This window comes from Peromyscus leucopus, chromosome 19 (assembly GCF_004664715.2).
Source record: "Peromyscus leucopus breed LL Stock chromosome 19, UCI_PerLeu_2.1, whole genome shotgun sequence".
Taxonomy (NCBI): domain Eukaryota; kingdom Metazoa; phylum Chordata; class Mammalia; order Rodentia; family Cricetidae; genus Peromyscus; species Peromyscus leucopus.
In genome coordinates, this window is record NC_051079.1 from 65,579,793 (window position 1) to 65,596,363 (window position 16,571).

At 44.0% G+C, this 16,571-nt stretch overlaps 1 protein-coding gene across 1 annotated transcript in view; it reads left to right on the forward strand.

The window, feature by feature from the left end:
* Positions 1-16,571, forward strand: part of Epg5 (ectopic P-granules autophagy protein 5 homolog) — a 96,889-nt gene that overhangs the window by 64,376 nt on the left and 15,942 nt on the right. Inside the window, exons 27-37 of the mRNA XM_028872037.2 lie at positions 2,294-2,436; positions 3,546-3,702; positions 6,128-6,322; positions 7,611-7,824; positions 8,386-8,534; positions 9,195-9,396; positions 9,903-9,975; positions 10,757-10,863; positions 12,713-12,888; positions 14,884-15,069; positions 16,012-16,221. Coding sequence (XP_028727870.1) covers positions 2,294-2,436; positions 3,546-3,702; positions 6,128-6,322; positions 7,611-7,824; positions 8,386-8,534; positions 9,195-9,396; positions 9,903-9,975; positions 10,757-10,863; positions 12,713-12,888; positions 14,884-15,069; positions 16,012-16,221 — 1,812 coding nt within the window. The remainder of the gene's footprint in view (positions 1-2,293; positions 2,437-3,545; positions 3,703-6,127; positions 6,323-7,610; positions 7,825-8,385; positions 8,535-9,194; positions 9,397-9,902; positions 9,976-10,756; positions 10,864-12,712; positions 12,889-14,883; positions 15,070-16,011; positions 16,222-16,571) is intronic.

Genomic DNA, 16,571 nt, shown 5'->3' on the forward strand with positions numbered 1-16,571 from the left:
GAGGGCAGTCTTGGGGTGGCAGGGGGAATGGAGCGCCGCAGTGGGCCCTCTGTGTGGTGTGCGTAGGTCAGAGGATATAAGGCAGCAGAGTTCCAGAGAGGAGAAGGTTACCTGGCACCAGGGAGAGGTAGGTGGGGACGATCCGTGAAGGCCACAGGTGGAAATCCACAGGTGGAGGGCAGGAGAGGAGAGTCTCGGAGTCAGCAAGGCCAGTCCTCAAGGAACAACTCAGAAAGGAAAAATGCCCAGTCCCCAAGTTCTTGGAATCACTGTGACTCAAGGGAGACAAGCAGAGTGTCACTTGGAGCTGGTGTGCCTACTCCTGAAGAAGGCTGGAGGGGCTGGGCAGCCTGCTCTACTGTGCTTCGCCCCATTCTGCATGGGGGCTAGAAGGTCCTGTGGTCCATCAGTTGCAGCTCAGGGGCTCTGCATGGCCTGTCTGGCTCCAGGGCCTTTGCTGGAGCTGGCCCTCTGCCCACAGGTGTGCACCACTATGTCCAGTTTATTCTGTGCTGGAGGTCCAACCCAGGACTTTATGTGTTCTAGGTAAACAATGGTGCTACATCATGGAGAGAATGGCGTGAGTGAGTGCAGCTTCTGAGGAATTGTGTGTAATTCTCATTTCCTGGCACAAAGTGAAACACTTAAAGGGCCTGCCTGAGGATGTTAGAGTCAGTCAGAACTTGTTTTTGAAGTGTAAGGAGAAAAATCGTGGCCAGGGAGATGATGGCATCAGAAACTGGTCACTTCTGCGTAGATCTAGTTCTCTTTTTGTATGTGCATGTGTACGAGGACAACCTCAAGTGTCATCTGCCTTCCTCCTCTGAGACAGGGTCTCTCACTGGCGAGGCTTACTACGCAGGCTGAGTTAGCTGACTGGGAGGGACCCAGGGGTCTGTCTGCACATACCACCGTGCTACGCTCGGGTACTAGGGTTTGCACTCAGGTCGGTCCTCATGCTGTGTGACAAGATCTGATCAACTAAGCCATCTCCCCAGACCTCCATGGATCTAATTCTTTAAAGAGGCTGGCATTCCTCTGGAACATGCTATTAATTAATTGCAGTATATGCCTCTGGTTAATTGGATCCTGGAGAGCATGTTGAATCCTGAACTGTATGAGGCTCTGTCCCTGTCTCGTCCTTCTGCCCTGTCTCCCTCCAAAAGAAGACAAAGGGAAAGGAAGAGCCTCATCAGAACATTTGAAATATAAAAGAAAGAGAATGTTTTGTCAAATATTTTTAATCATTTATAAGTTAGTTCATCATCATATCAGTTTATAGGTTAATATATAGCTACAACTTTTGGTATTTTTATAAGAAAATGCCTTTAAGCCAGGTGTAGTGGCACAGGTATGAAGTCCAAACACTTGGGAGGTGGAGGCAAGAGAATTAGGAGGAATTCAAGTCCTTCTTGGCTAAATAGTGAGTTTTAAGCCAGCCTGAATTGTGTAGGACTTTATCTCCAAAAAACAAACACACGCACAAAAGAAGAAAAATTCTATTTGATTTAAATTTGACTCTTCATTAAATAAATAAAACCCAGCCAAACAAACCCGAGTCCTTTCATAGCTGCCCCACTCTACGGATGGGGCCTGAGTAACCGAGAGCCTGGTGCACACGGGTGAGTACTCTCGCCTCTGTGAGCTGCGTCCCTCACCCTGCTTTGTTTTGTTTTTGTTTTTTTAAGAGTCAGCTCGAGCTGGGCGGCGGTAGTACACGCCTTTAATCCCAGCACGTGGGAGGCAGGGGCAGAGGCAGGCAGGTCTTTGTGAGTTTGAGGCCAGCCTGGGTTACAGAGTGAGTTCCAGGAAGGGCTCCAAGGCTACACAGTTATTTTTGACTGTCTCAAAAACAAACAAACAAAAAAAAGAGTCAGGGTCTCTGTGTAGCACAGGCTGGCCCTGAACTCATGATCCTCTGCTTCTGGATTAAGCCTAGAATAATTCATGAGTAGTTTTGTTTTGTTTTGTTTTAAACATAGTTTCCCATTCATTTTACATTCAATCAAGTTTTGAATTAAATTGTATTATTGACTATAATAATAATCTCTTTATCATATGCCAGTGTGCTTATAATAAAACACTTGTTCTGGAAGTATTAGGGGAAAACAAGACTGTTGAGGGCTAGATGTGGTAGATCGTACCTCTAGTCCTAGCACTTGGAAGGCTGAGGCAGGAGGATTGCCATGAGTTTAAGGCCACAAAGTAAGACCATCTCAAAACAAAACAACAAAAAACCAAAAACAAACAATAACAACTTAAAACGCCTGCTGACTCCTTGAATTCTTATTAGTTTGAAGGGATGTATAAGAATGAAGCAGTAAGCCAGCAGATTCACGTTCTGCAAAAAGAAGTAAGGCAGTTCCAAGCAGAAGCTGCCCAGCCTCCTGCACTTAACGTTGTGGAAGCCGCTGTGCATGCAGAAAACCTGATCACGTAAGTCCTGGTGACTCCCGTTTCACATCAGCTTTGTTGAGAGTAGTCATCCATAGCCCTTCCCCTCCCCCCACAGTCAGGTAGTATGCAAACAGCAAACTGGGTCCTTACAGATGGTTCGACTGGAGCATAGCCATTTCTGTGCTCACAGTGGCTCTGACGTACAAGCTTCAACAACAGAATCCACTGTTCATGATGCTGCTTTAGGGCCCACAAGCATAAAGTATTTCCTATCAGGCTGGCCTTTTAGAAACAAGTTTGCAGACCCTTGAACGATGATAGGGCATGGGAACTCAGTGGTGGGGGATTTACTGCTTCCGTTTTACACTCCAGTCGTCCTCACCTGGGAAGCTAAGATTCTAGAATGAAGTTCACCCAGTCACTTCCAGGGATGAGGACTTCCGAGTGTACTTAGTAACTTCATATGACCTTGTGATTTTCTTTGAGAGCTCCTGGCATATATTCACCTTTCCTAAAGCCGGCTGGCCAAGCTTGGGAGAGGAAGTTAGCTTAAGATGACTCCACATCACGGCAAGCCACTGATCCCTGCAGCAGACTGGGAAGGATCAGGTTAGCTGCAGGCTGGTGTTTTCATCCCTGGGAAGGCACTAGAAGTGAGCACTAGAAGAAAGTCTTAGGAAAGCAGTTGTAACTTGTTTGTTTTCTGTGTATTAGAGTTTTTCCTGCACATAGGTACTTGTGCTGCTTGTGTGCCTGGTGCCCATCTCACCCTCAGGCATATTGTGAACTTTAAAATGTAAAGAGATCACATTCTTGTGTTTAAAAATGTAAGGAATACAAAAGTCAAGGAACTATGAATTACATACAATATATGAAAAACTTTAATAAGTGCCAGAATGCTAATTGGCTCTTATAATAACAGCTGACTTTTATTTTCCAGAGGGGCATATAAAATCATTACTATGTATCAAAAGTGAATTTTGGGTAGTTGACAGATACACATTTATCACATGTGTATTTTTAAAGGGTTATTTGCATAGGGCTCTGAAGACTCTTACAAATATTGCCTGAGGAGTGAGAAAAACAGAGACAGTTGAGGCTATGGATTATTTACTATAAACAAATATTGTGTTCATATTTCCCCACAGGGCTTTAGTGAATGCTTATAAGTTGCAGCCTACGCCTGGGGTTCAGAAGATTGGCATCAGCCTCTTCTTTACTGTTGTGGACTATGTCAGCGAAGAGACCCAGCGCCATCCTCCTACGAGGCAGTTCTTCACGTCCTGTATCGAGATCTTGGGACAGGTAAGACCATTCCCAGCTGTCAGCCACATGCTCACACAGTGAATCCCCAGGAAACTGACTAATACAGTCAGAAGCCCCTGGAGAATGGTTGGCTTCCTGTGACACTGGTAGAATTTTTGGTATAGAATGTTGCTTCTCCTACAAGAGAAATTAAATGATTCATATCTGAAAAACTAGGGGGACATCAGATTTTGGCATAGGTTGTTAGTATCACTAACAATAACATTGCTCAAGTTCCTTTATCATTTGTAAAATAGCTTCTAATTAATTTTTAAAGTTTGTCCTCATGTGGACTCTGTATAGTTGATACCATTCCTGTCTTGAAAATGATCAAGTGGAATGGATTCGAGTGGCATAGCCTGTAATCTCAGTTACTTAGGACCCAAGTTCAAGGCCTGCCTAGGCTACAGAATGAGTTCAAGGCCAACCTGGGCAACTTAGTAGGACCTTGTCTCAAAAAGTTAAACAAGCAAAAAAAAGTAGGGACTATAGCATGCATGAGAGACCTTAAGTTCAATCCCCAGTATTGCTGTAAAAATTTTAAAAAAGAAGCAACTGGCCTCTGAAAGATGAAGCAACTCCCCTGAAGTATGCCCCTGTGGGTGTTGGGGCCGAGAAATGAGCCAGGGCTTCTGGCAGGGTTCAGTGCTGCCCTCTCCGACTGCTGCTGCCTCCCAGGTGCTGTGTCTGCCACCATCTATTTATCTGTTTTAATAGGGCAAAGGCAAAGTATCCCTGCAGATTTATAGATGTTATAAAGGAAATCCACTTGTTTGAAGAATATCAACCCTGGCCACATATTTTCATCCAAATTTAGTTGATCACTTGGGTCCCCATAAGTGGGGATGCCAACCAGATAGAGCTGCTTGTTGCTGTTGTTTCTGTTTTCCCGTGGTTTTAACTCAGGGCCCTGCCTGCGCTAGGCAGGCACTCCACCACTGAGCTGTGTCACCAGCCGATGATCCGTTTTCTCCTAAGAACTTCTCTTCTCACCATACGGCTAATAAGTGCTTATTATGAACCGTACAGTGTAGAAAACAAAAAACAAGCAAATGTTCTCGAGATTCGAAACACCTGGGGGTAGTAGAACTATGGCCGTGATTTGAGTTGTAATCATGCTCTGTCATTTTATCTCCACATGGGTACTTACACAGACACTTCAGACAGGCACGTGCTAACTTATCTCCTGTGCACTTAAGCATATCTTCTAATTTCCCTTTGCCAGTAAGGTCTGCCTCTCATGTCAAATGTCTGTTCCATGATAAAGACATGCTGTAAGGTATTATGCTCATACTTTTTGGGTAGTTAGTTTGGTATGTTTCTTTCTCTCTTTTTTCTACAGTAAGACTGAAATAATTATTCTTACAATATTTTCTTTAGTATTCTTTTCTGAAAATGTGATTGCTGTATCAAAGGAATTTGATGTAAATGTGTATTTGAAGTTTATGGTACTGGGGATTGACCCTTAAAATTTGGCTAATCTGATAAGGGAAGTGGAATGCCATCACTTTCAAAATTCGTATTGCTTTCGTGTGTGTGTGTGTGTGTGTGTGTGTGTGTGTGTGTGTGTGTGTGTGTGTGTGTGTGTTGGTGATTATTTTATTTTCCTTTGTACGTTTTTGGGGTTTTAATTTGATTGAAAGAGTTCTTTGGATGGTTATTAACATAGCATTTGGAGAGCAATATATTTTTCTAATTCTTTTTTTTATACTTTATGATTCTTTGTAGTTCACTGAAGCTGAAATTTTAAAATAGTCATACCCATGAGCCCTGCCTATTATTTTTGTTATGATCATCTTAGAAAAGCCTTCCTGACCCTGAGATTGCTTAGAGAATCACTGAGATTCTAGTGTGTCTTAGCCTTTGAACCACATTAATTCATTTATTATTATTTGAGATGGGGGTTGCACTTTGTAGCTCTGGTTGTCCTGGAACTCATTATGTTGACCAGGCTGTTTCCTTTTTTTTTTGAGACAGGGTTTCTCTATGTAGTTTTGGTGTCCTGTTCTGGATCTCACTCTGTAGCCCAGGCTGGCCTCGAACTCACAGAGATCTGCCTGCCTCTGCCTCCCTAGTTTTAGGATTAAAAGTGCATGATTTTAGATATCTTCTGATTTTATATTTTCATTTACAGAAATTATTTTACCTTATTTAGTACCTTTGAAGATTGCCTGCTTAAGAAAAGCAGAGGGGCTGGGCGGTGGTGGCGCACGCCTTTAATCCCAGCACTCAGGAGGCAGAGGCAGGCGGATCTCTGTGAGTTCGAGGCCAGCCTGGGCTACCAAGTGAGTTCCAGGAAAGGCTCAAAGCTACACAGAGAAACCCTGTCTCGAAAAACCAAAAAAAAAAAAAAAAAAAAAAGAAAGAAAGAAAGAAAGAAAAGCAGAGGGGAAATTGAGTGACAGTTCCCCTTTTATGTCCCCAGGTGTTTATCAGCGGCACTAAATCGGAATGCAGGAAGGTGCTGCAGACCATTCTGAAGAACAGGCGTCTCTGCTCTCTGCTCTCCCCTTTCTTCACTCCCAATGCTACGCCGGCTGAGTTCATCCAGCTGTATGAGAAAGTGGTGAAGTTTCTAAGTGAGGACAACAGTGATATGATTTTCATGCTGCTCACCAAGGTACTAATGATTCCTCCTGGGAAAAATCAGAAATGACTGTTGCTTCCCCTGACAAGAGGCCCTTTCCACATTGCAGGTCTTTGAATAGCGGACCTTACAGCCTCCCCTTGGTGGGCAGGGCACTGGCTGTACTGTAGAGACAGTCTTACTCGACAGAGTGTGACTTTCCAAAGCACAGCTTCCCAAGCTTTGTTTTTGTTTTGTTTTCTTTTTTGAGAAAGGTTTCTCTGTGTAGCCCTGGTTGTTCTGGATCTCGCTCTGTAGACCAGGCTGGCCTCAAACTCAGAGAGATCCACCTGCTTCTGCCTCCCGAGTGCTGGGATTAAAGGCGTGCGCCACCACTCCTGGCCCAAGCTTTCTCTAAAAACTTAGTACAGTCATGAAATATTCCTAAGAGGAATTTAATAATCCTTTTAAATGTATCTTGAATTTGCTCCTACATTGTTTGATCTGTGAGTTATTGTATGTCAGACTCATATTTTGGATAAGCCTGCTCTAAATAAGCTTCCCTTATCCTCGTCTGAATAGAAGACTGTCCGAGCAAGGCAGTGACTTAACCAGTCGAGAATGTCAGCACCTTCAGTTACGCTTCTGTGACATTTATGAAGCAATGGGACCCTGGCATTTTTTAGGGCAAAGAGACTGAGCCCAGTCTATAACAGGTGAATATATTTTTATGGTATGGAACACTGGAAGATTCTGTCAGTCTGAATGTTATAAATTTAGGTAGGTAACTAATGCCACTGAAAAAGTGACTGTTAAATAAGGTCCATAAAGTGGCCACTTGGTTCTGACACTAACAGATGAAGGACAGCTCCGAAACTCTGATGAGGTCTCAGAGAGGACACTTATAAAAAGACAGAAATGTATGGAATTTTCAGAAATAGAATGGAATTGTAAACCATAGTGAATGGTTAGTCAATGGGTGGTTTTTTGTTTTGGTTTTGTATTTTTGCAATGTGAGGTGTCAAACCAGGGCTGTGAACATTCAAGGTGAGTGCTCTGCTTCTGACCATGTCCCTACCCAATCCCAAATAAGATTTTATATTTCAAAAGAAGGCTGTTGAGCTGAGGACATGACCTCAGCTCAGAGAATCGATAGAGATGGTGGCATCATGGTTCCCATCAGTTATATTCAGTCATGTACTTGTGTGTACATTCGAGTTTCCATGTTTGTAGACAGGTAACTGCAAGATTGTTTTTGATTTTTAAATATGCACAGACCTCTCTGCTTCATCTAATTTTCTAATGTAAATAAAACTGCTTCTTGTTTCTGTTTCTTTTTTAGTTCGATGTTAAGCAATGGTTAAACGCCACTAAACCTCCTCTGTCTGATCGTACCAGGCTTCTGGAGTCCATTCACTTGGCACTTACTGCCTGGGGCCTTGAACCAGATGAAGATATCTTGATGCCTTTTAATCTTTTCTGTAAGCACTGGACTCACCTTCTACTCTACCAGTTCCCTGACCAGTACAGTGACGTTCTCAGGCTGCTGGTGCAAAGTGAGTGTCTTCATTTGTTATGACTGATAAGATCTCAGTGAGTATCTGATAGCACATTTACCACTCTGGAGATGCCATCTAAAAATATTAAGATGAGGCTAGAGAAATAGTTTAGCAGGCAAAGTCCTTGCCACCCAAGGCTCATGACCAGAGTTAGGTTCCTAGAAACCATGGTGAGGAGGGAACCAGCTCTCCAAGATTGTCCTCTAGTCTCCGTATAGGGTGCTGTGTCATGTATGCATCCGCCTCACACTCACCACACACACACACACACACACACACACACACACACACACACACACACTATTACCATTTCTCAATCACAGTACGAGGGTGAGGTCACCCCTCCCCAGCCTTCCAGCCCCAGTGTTTTCTGTGGAGCTCACTCCCAGTTAAGTCACTTTTCTTGTCTCTACACTTTGTTTGGTCCCTTCTACCACACAGCCCTACAAAGTTGGTTAGATCATCATCATTGATTTGTGAAGTACACATGTTTTTTGATTCAGGTTGAAAAATTGGTTTGGGAAGAACACAGACCTGATGTCTCTATCACTTCCCTAGGCTCTGCAGAGCAGTTACTGAGTCCTGAGTGCTGGAAAGCCACTTTGAGAGCCCTGGGCTGCTCTGCCCCAAGCAGCCAGCAGGGGGCAGCTTCTGCAGAGAGCTCTGTGCTTCACAGTGCCTCGGATGTTCTCTTGTCCGACAAGCAGGTGTGTAGCTTCGGTCTCTGACAGCTCTGTGTGTGCTGTGTGTGTGTGTGTGTGTGTGTGTGTGTGTGTGTGTGTGTGTGTGTGTGTGTGTGTGTGTGTTTTGAGTGTAAGAGCTCCATGTCTTTGACCTTTGCTTCTTCCGCCCACTTTGCCTGGACTGTTTTTCTCCTGTGCTCCTGAATGAAGCTCTGTCCCTATCTGAGCGGAATGAAAGCCGGCATCCCCCTGCACAACCTTCCCGCCCACCTAAGCACATCTGATTCCCTGCAGTTGTAGCATCCAGGAGGCCCAAGCTAAAATACTTTGAGTTTGAGACCAGTTTGGCCTATATGAGTGAGACCCTATCACCACAAACAAGCAAACAAAAAGCAACCTCAAAAATAAGGAAAAAGGGAGACTATACCCGAAATAAAGGTTCCATTGCCTTTAGAGTTTTAAACCTACTAGTTTTTTCTGTCTCTTTGTAGTTCTGTCAAAAGCCCGTGTTTCCATCCCACACTGTCACAGCACTGTGCTAAAAGGACTTGAGGGCACGGCTCCGTGCTGAAGTGCTGTCCTAGTGTGTTGCGTCCCCAGCAACACGAAGAAGACAGGGCTGGGGACCATGCTGCACCACAGCAGCCCTTTAGTGAGCAGTGTTTGGTTGGTCATCTCTTCCAGGTAATGGAGACCATCCAGTGGCTCTCTGACTTCTTTTATAAGCTTCGGTTATCCAAGCTGGACTTTAAAAGCTTTGGATTATTCTCAAAATGGACCCCTTATATGGCTGATGTGAAGACATTTTTGGGATACCTTGTGAAAAGGCTGATTGACTTAGAAATCGCCTCCTTGGCCCAAGACCCAACTGCCAGCAACAGAGAAGGTATTGTGCTTCCAGTGTGGTGGGAGCTAAGTGCTGTGCCTTCCATTAGAAGAAATTCAAGTAGACACGTTAAGAGATCCTTCTCAAATGTCATGGTGACGGAAGAGAAAAACGTGGTATAGGTGTGAGCTCGTGTACTCATCGTACCTGTATGATTTCACAGCGAATACAGGATGCTTGCTGTGGCTTGTCTGTGCCCCTCCTTAGTGGGGTATGGTACAAAGAGGTGTATTTCTCTAACCTAGGTTAGGACAGTGTTCGGAATATGAAGCATATATCTTGGGACATTAAAAAATTAGCTATGACATTGTGTTATAATAAAAATTAAATTCAGTTCGTTGTAGGAAATGAAAAGAGAAGCCTGCATAGTTGTGCTAAGCATACCATTTTGTACCAGCGAAGGCTTGTGCAGAGTGAGGAGCCGTAGATTTTGTACATCTAGTATGAAATGTAGCCAATGGCCAGAGTGAGACCCTTTCTTGTGTCTAACGCTTGTGCTGTTTCAGTGCTAAGATCCCTGCACTCCCAGATCATCCAGCTTTTTAAGCCCTGGATCCTGGTTTTAGAAGACAGTGAAAGGTAAATAGTTTCATATACTCAGATTTCTTTGGAATTTATTTAAAGTTCTAATGATATTTAGTACAGGTCATGATGATTTCACAGATTTAACTTTTAATATAGTGACATTTAAATTGATAAAATACAAAAGTCAAGCCATTTTTTTTTTTTTTTTTTTTTCGTTTTTCGAGACAGGGTTTCTCTGTGTAGCTTTGCGCCTTTCCTGGAGCTCACTTGGTAGCCCAGGCTGGCCTCGAACTCACAGAGATCCGCCTGCCTCTGCCTCCCAAGTGCTGGGATTAAAGGCGTGCGCCACCAACGCCCGGCTCATTTTTTGTTTATATAATTATTCATCTGGGTGATCAGTGATGTTATCTTGATAATAATTTTGGAACAAAATGAACCACTAATTTCCAATTTTCCATGATAAGGAAGTTGAATTTGTTTACATACTTAATTTTTTTTTTTAAATAAAGTAAGTCTACAAATATAGGTCTCAGCATTTTCTGTTAACTCAGCTATTTTCAGAATTAAGTTGTGCATCAGATGATTGGGTTGGGAATGCCCCTTAATCATGTAACTCTGAGGTTAAAGGAAAACACTGTTTCATGAGCAGATAAGCTAGAGAACCTAGTACTGGCCTGAGGAGAAGAGGGGTCAGTGTTAATGGTTGATGCTACATGTTGTCATTGGCTTTCAGAGCTCCCAGCTTGGAAGTGCAGAGTGTACTCCAGGCCCGTCCTAGACTCGTAACTCTACCATGTACGCTTCCTCTCTAAGCCTGTGTTTCTTTCCCGTGAAGCAGCCAGCAGCGACATTACCCCTGGCTGGAGAGCGATGCTGTGGTGGCCGCCGGCATCGTACAGCTCTTCACTGACTGCGTTGGCTCACTGCATGGGAGTTTTAAAGGTAGGGAGGTGTCATGGGTGCCCGGTTGAACCTTCCCTTCAGCCTCTCCATCCCTCTTTCCTTGTGCTTTCGTCTTCTTGTCAACCGGAAGACAAAGAAGCTGATAGGAGACTGGCCTCTGCCACGGTTCCTGTCCTGTGAGGATGCTCTGAGTTGTGTAGTACGACCCACTGAGCTTTGCCTACTCTCAGCTTCTCAGGAGCTTTCCATATGGCAGAGCTAATTTATACCCCAACTCCAGTAAGATATAGGAGTCTTTTTTCCTTGCATTCTTCCACTTATCTTCTGTGTTTTGTATTCTTTTTGTGTGTGCTCACCTGCTTACACCTTCGTGAGAGCTATGTTGAGCTAGCTGCCTCTGCCATGCTCCCCCTTACTTTGTGTTTTGTCCAGGGTCTCTCACTGAACCTCTCTGGTTTGGCTTGACTGGCTGGCTAGCGAGCTCCCCAGACCTGCCTGGCCTACTCTCCAGTACTGGGGTTGCAGCACCACTGCCCACACCCCCCTTGTTTGTGGGTGCTGTGTGCCTCAACTCAGGGCCTCGTGCTAGCCCAGCAGCACTTCATCCACGGAGCCATCTTCTCAGCTCTCCTCTCTTCAGTGAAAGGAATCCTAGGGCTAGAGAGACGGCCCAGCAGTTAACACTGGTGGCTTTTCCAGAGGACCTGGGTTCAATTCCCAGCACTCCCATGATGGCTCACAACCGTCTGTTGAGTCCATTTCCAAGGGAACAGCTCTCTTCTGACCTTTGTGGCTACTACATGCTTGTGGTGCACAGACACATGTTGGCAAAGCACCCATCCACATAGAATAAAATAAATTAAAAAGCCAGTGTGAAGTGATACTTCACTGTGATTTTAATTTTTTCTTTACCTTGTGTGTGTGTGATTTACGTGGAGGTTTGTTGTCCTTTTTAATGGTTGCTGCCTTTTAAGCCACAGCTGTCCAAATGAGCAACTGCAGCTCTGCAGCTACCAGCATTGGTTAGGCCGCAAATGCTGTACCGAGGGAAATCTGTTCCCTCCGGCTCCAGCTCTCGCAAAGCTAGGAAGGGAACTTAGCTAATCCTCTGTCCCTCTAAAGATCTCAGGATTCAAAGGTTAAGGCGGAATTCTGCGCTTCAGAGGCTGGATAGCAAATAGCTCACCTCCTCTCCATGCTGGAGTCCTCCAAAAGCCCTCCTGCTTCTCCTCGCCCCTCCTTATAAACCCTTTCCACCTGGCTCCTCCCTACCACTTCCTGTCGGCTACTTGCCGCTGCCGCCTCCTGACCACAGGTGAATTTTATTTCATCAAACACATCTTTGCATCATTAAACAAACATGCCAGAGCATAAACGGAAGTAACACACCTTGGACTAATATCCTACAACAGAGGTTGGAGGACAGCTTGTGGAAATGGGCGCTCTCCTTCCTCCCTGTGGGTTCCGGGAATCCGACTCTGGGTGGCAGGCTGGCAGCAAGCTCTTTTGACTGTTGAGCTGTCTTCCTGCCCTCCTCTGGTTTACTTTTGCATTCCTGTGATATTCAGTAATGCCGAGTGGTTTTGTGTACTTGTTGATTCTTTTCATTGTTTCGAGAACTGTTGGGATATTTTCTTTTGAGGAATTCTTTCAAAATGCTAACTGAAGAAAGAAGCACTAATGGGGTGAACTGGAGGCCGGAGAGGGCAGCAGGCTCTAGCTATGTATTTGGGTTAAAAAGCCATTTTGAAGTTGTGAAGAAAAAAGCTAACCACTTTGCAAAGACTTTTAAGTTCAAGTTTCTGTTTTATGTAAGCATTTCTTTTTCTTTCCTGTCCTTTTTTAAAGACACCAAGGACTTGAACTGTATTTTCTTTTCACATTTTAGACAAGCTATTGCCAGGTGACGAAGGAGTCCTGCGGTTGCACCTGCTGCATTACTGTGAAGCATGCACAGCACCCAAGATGCCAGAGTTCATTCTCTACACTTTTCACAACGCATATCAGAATCTCGAGTGGAAGGACCTGCACCCTGACCAGAGGCTCATGGAGGCCTTCTTCAAGGTTGGTGGCTCCTCGCCAGTGTGTGGGCATTCTCTTTCACTCTCTGGTGCATACTGTAGAGAGCAGCAGCCTGTAGAAGTCATGTCTTAATGGGGGATTTGAACACATCTATTAGTTTAAAAACACAGAGAAAGACTGCCTCTAACGTAGTGGTCATCCTGTAGTTTTAGGAATGAAGTTGTGAGATCCCCTAGTTTACTGAGTCTTGCTCAGTCCTGGCTATTGTTTATTTTTATAAACATTGTTATAATATTGGCTAATATTGTCACTCCTTGTGAGTGTTGTGTGAAAGCAAATGTGAATTAGTACTCAACTGATTTCAGCAGTTATGCAACTGAATGGTTAGATTGTAAGAGCGAAAATCATTGTAACAACCAGTGACACATTGTGATCATAGAAGGACCTGGAATAATCTTAAGGAAGGGCCACAAAATGTGCGTGCGAATCTTTGCAACAGAAGCCATAGTTCCAGGAGCCTCAGGGTGATTTTGGCAGCAGCCAGGTTGATGTACGTTTTTCTGCTTTCAGAACCTCCTCAATGATTTTGGCTTGGCTTTTTATAATTGTTCCAGTTCATTAGTCATCATTCATTTGTGTTTTCTCCTAACTTAATGTCATACTTATTATAGTTGAGTCATTTAAGAGCTTTAATTGATACAGATCTATGGTTATTTATGATGATTACTAAGACATAAATATTATTTACAGTGATTAGTAAAATGTACTGGGGCCTTCTGGTGTTTTGTTGTGAAGCCCTACCCAGTACTGTGCTTGGAAGCCACTCCTCTGCAGTGGAGTTTCTAGGAGGCCGGTCCTGCTTAGCAGTTGAGGCATAGGTCCTGAGCAGACGCTTAGTCACCATTGTGAACATGTGAGAGAATGCTAGCTTAATGACCTGTAAGGCGGCATTTCCAGTGAGAGGGATGCCGTCTAAGACTAGCTGAACTGTGGAACAGTCTGTTAAGGAGTGATACAGATTCTGTCTCTAGGAGTTTTAAGGATTAGATAGCCTTGGCCTGCCCAGAAGCTGAGAACATTTTAATAAATTGCAAGCCTGATGGAAAGGCTAGAGAACAGATTATAAAAGGGTGAAGAATAATCTTCCAAGAGAGAGCAGATATGAGTCACCACCAGATTCCAGTCTCATCATTATTTTATAAGTAGTGTAGAGCTTTTAATATTAATCTTTAAAAGAATGATTCATAGCACCTAAATTTTTTAAGGTAAACAAATTAGAAACATTGAAATAGGCTATAAAATAAAACTTTCAGATTGATATGTACTTTATAGTGCACCCACAAGAAAACTTCTGAATAGAATTTAAGCATTAGATTTTAAAGACCAGTCATGTGGAGACATTTATAATACAGCATTACTTTGGAAGTTCATATTAATATTATACATCCTAGAGTGGTAGTTCTCCAAGTGTGGTCTCAGGAACATTATGAACATCAAAGGGAATTTGCACATCCCTGCTCCCAACACATCCATGGGAAGCCAGCAGCTCTTGGGTGTGCCAGCAGCTGTTCTGATAGACACTGAGGGTTGGAAACTTCTGATCAGTAGAGCTTCATTCCTGCTCCAGCTCACCCAAGGTCCCGACATGCTGCAGCTCCAGGGTCTCAGTGACAGGGTCTCAGAGACAGGGAGTTTCCATCTGCTTGGGGTCAGGGAAGGTCACTCTTCTCTTTAGAATTATCAGCGCGGACAGTGAAGTACAAGTAGGCAAGCTCAAGAATGCACATATGTGCTGGACCTGAGAGGAAGTTATCTAAGGTGAGATTGTCAAGGAGTAGTTATGGTCTGGGGAAAAGCGATCTCTTAAAACATGCATAGGATATATAACATGCATAGGATATATAACATGCATAGGATATATAAAACCATGTTTAGGATATATATACATATATACACACATATTATATATATATATTATATGTGTGTATATACGTACATACACACATACGTACATACACTGTTTTTTGTTCACTTCAGGTGGAACGTGGAAGCCCCAAGAGCTGTTTCCTGTTTTTGGGGGCTGTACTCTGCAGAGTCAACTGGGTTAGTGTGCTGTCCGATGCCTGGAATCCCAGTCCCCTTCCTGAAACCCAGAGCATGGTTGTCTGTCTCCTTTTCATGATGATTTTACTGGCAAAGGAAGCTCAGCTGGTCGATCAGACAGTAAGTCTGGGGAGTCAGTAATCACTTTGGCTCCTTAGTACATTGTTTGCTCCTGATGATGTTGCCCTCACATAGATCGGGATGAGTAGATGGTCAGTGTGTGTGCATTCGGCTACATGCTTACTTTCCTGGACAGCCCGTAGTCTAGTTCTAAATAATCCAAAGAACCCTATTGAATTAGAAAAATTTATCTCGTTAATTCTTAGTTCAGTGTGCTTCTTGAAGTCCATGTTGCTGTGTACATGCAAGTCCCTCTGAATTCTTGTAGATCTTAAGGTACTTTTGCCATGACTTCACTTGATGCTAATTTGGGTGTGTACCTCCTTGGTTCCTTAACTTTTCTGCTCCTACCCTAAGCTGTTTGCCCACAGATAACTAGTGTAGATGAATTTCTAAATGGTCTTATTAAATATAAAACCATGGAGCCAGACATAGGGGTGAAAACCTGAGCGATCAGGGAAATAGGGAAAGCCACAGCTAACCTCACCTCACCAGCTCTGCAGCTTCCAAATGTGAGTTACTTCCTGTCTACCCACACACATATGCCTTGCTGTTCTGCCATCCGATTTGCTCTCTCTGTCCAGCTACATACATTACTTCCTCTTCCTGCCCAGCTCTGTCACTTCCTGTCTATTTGTACAGACCTCTAGACCTCCCTGGTTAACTAGTGTTGGAATTTAAGGCGTGTGCCACCACACCTGGCTCTGTTTCCAATGTAGCCTTGAACTCACAGAGATCTAGACAGATCTCTGCCTGCCAAGTGATAGGATTAAAGGCGTGTGCTACTGTTACCTGACTTCTTTGTTTACTTATAATGGTTGGCCTTTTCCTCTGATCTCCATGCAAGCTTTACTTATTAAAGCACAAAATAAAATATCATCACAAACTAGAGACATATATTGCTGAGGAGATGAATGTAAAGCAACCTGTCTTCCTTTTTAGGATTCACCTTTACTAAGTCTTCTTGGACAGACCAGCTCACTCTCATGGCATCTTGTGGACCTCGTGTCCTACCAGAGCGTCCTGGGTTATTTCAGCAGTCATTACCCACCATCTGTCATCCTGGCCAAAGACTGTTCTGCTGAACGCATCGTGAAACTCTTGAAAGTATCTGCGGGACTCTCTGTTCCTGCTGATGGCCAGAAGCATCGTGTAAGTTGGGAGAGTGGTTTAAAAGTTGGTGTGTTGTTTAGGACCAGAAGTCAAGCATGTGCTAGTAAGGCTAGCCCTGAATCTCCTGACTTCACCGCAGAGAAAGCTGGGGTGTGTGCCACTGTGTGTGCACGGCCTCCTGGGTCCTTTGGTTTGGCTTTTCTCATTTATTTGCACTGACTCAGGTTGACTGGAGATCAGAGGGGTTGAAGATAATCTGCATGTCTTAGTCTGCAGAGTGGCAGGGAGGGTGATGGGCGTAAGCTGGAGGTTTGAGGTAGAGGGAATGTGAACGTTTTGGGGAAGTTTTTGACAAGTAAATCACTGTTTGGCTAATGGCATAGTTGATG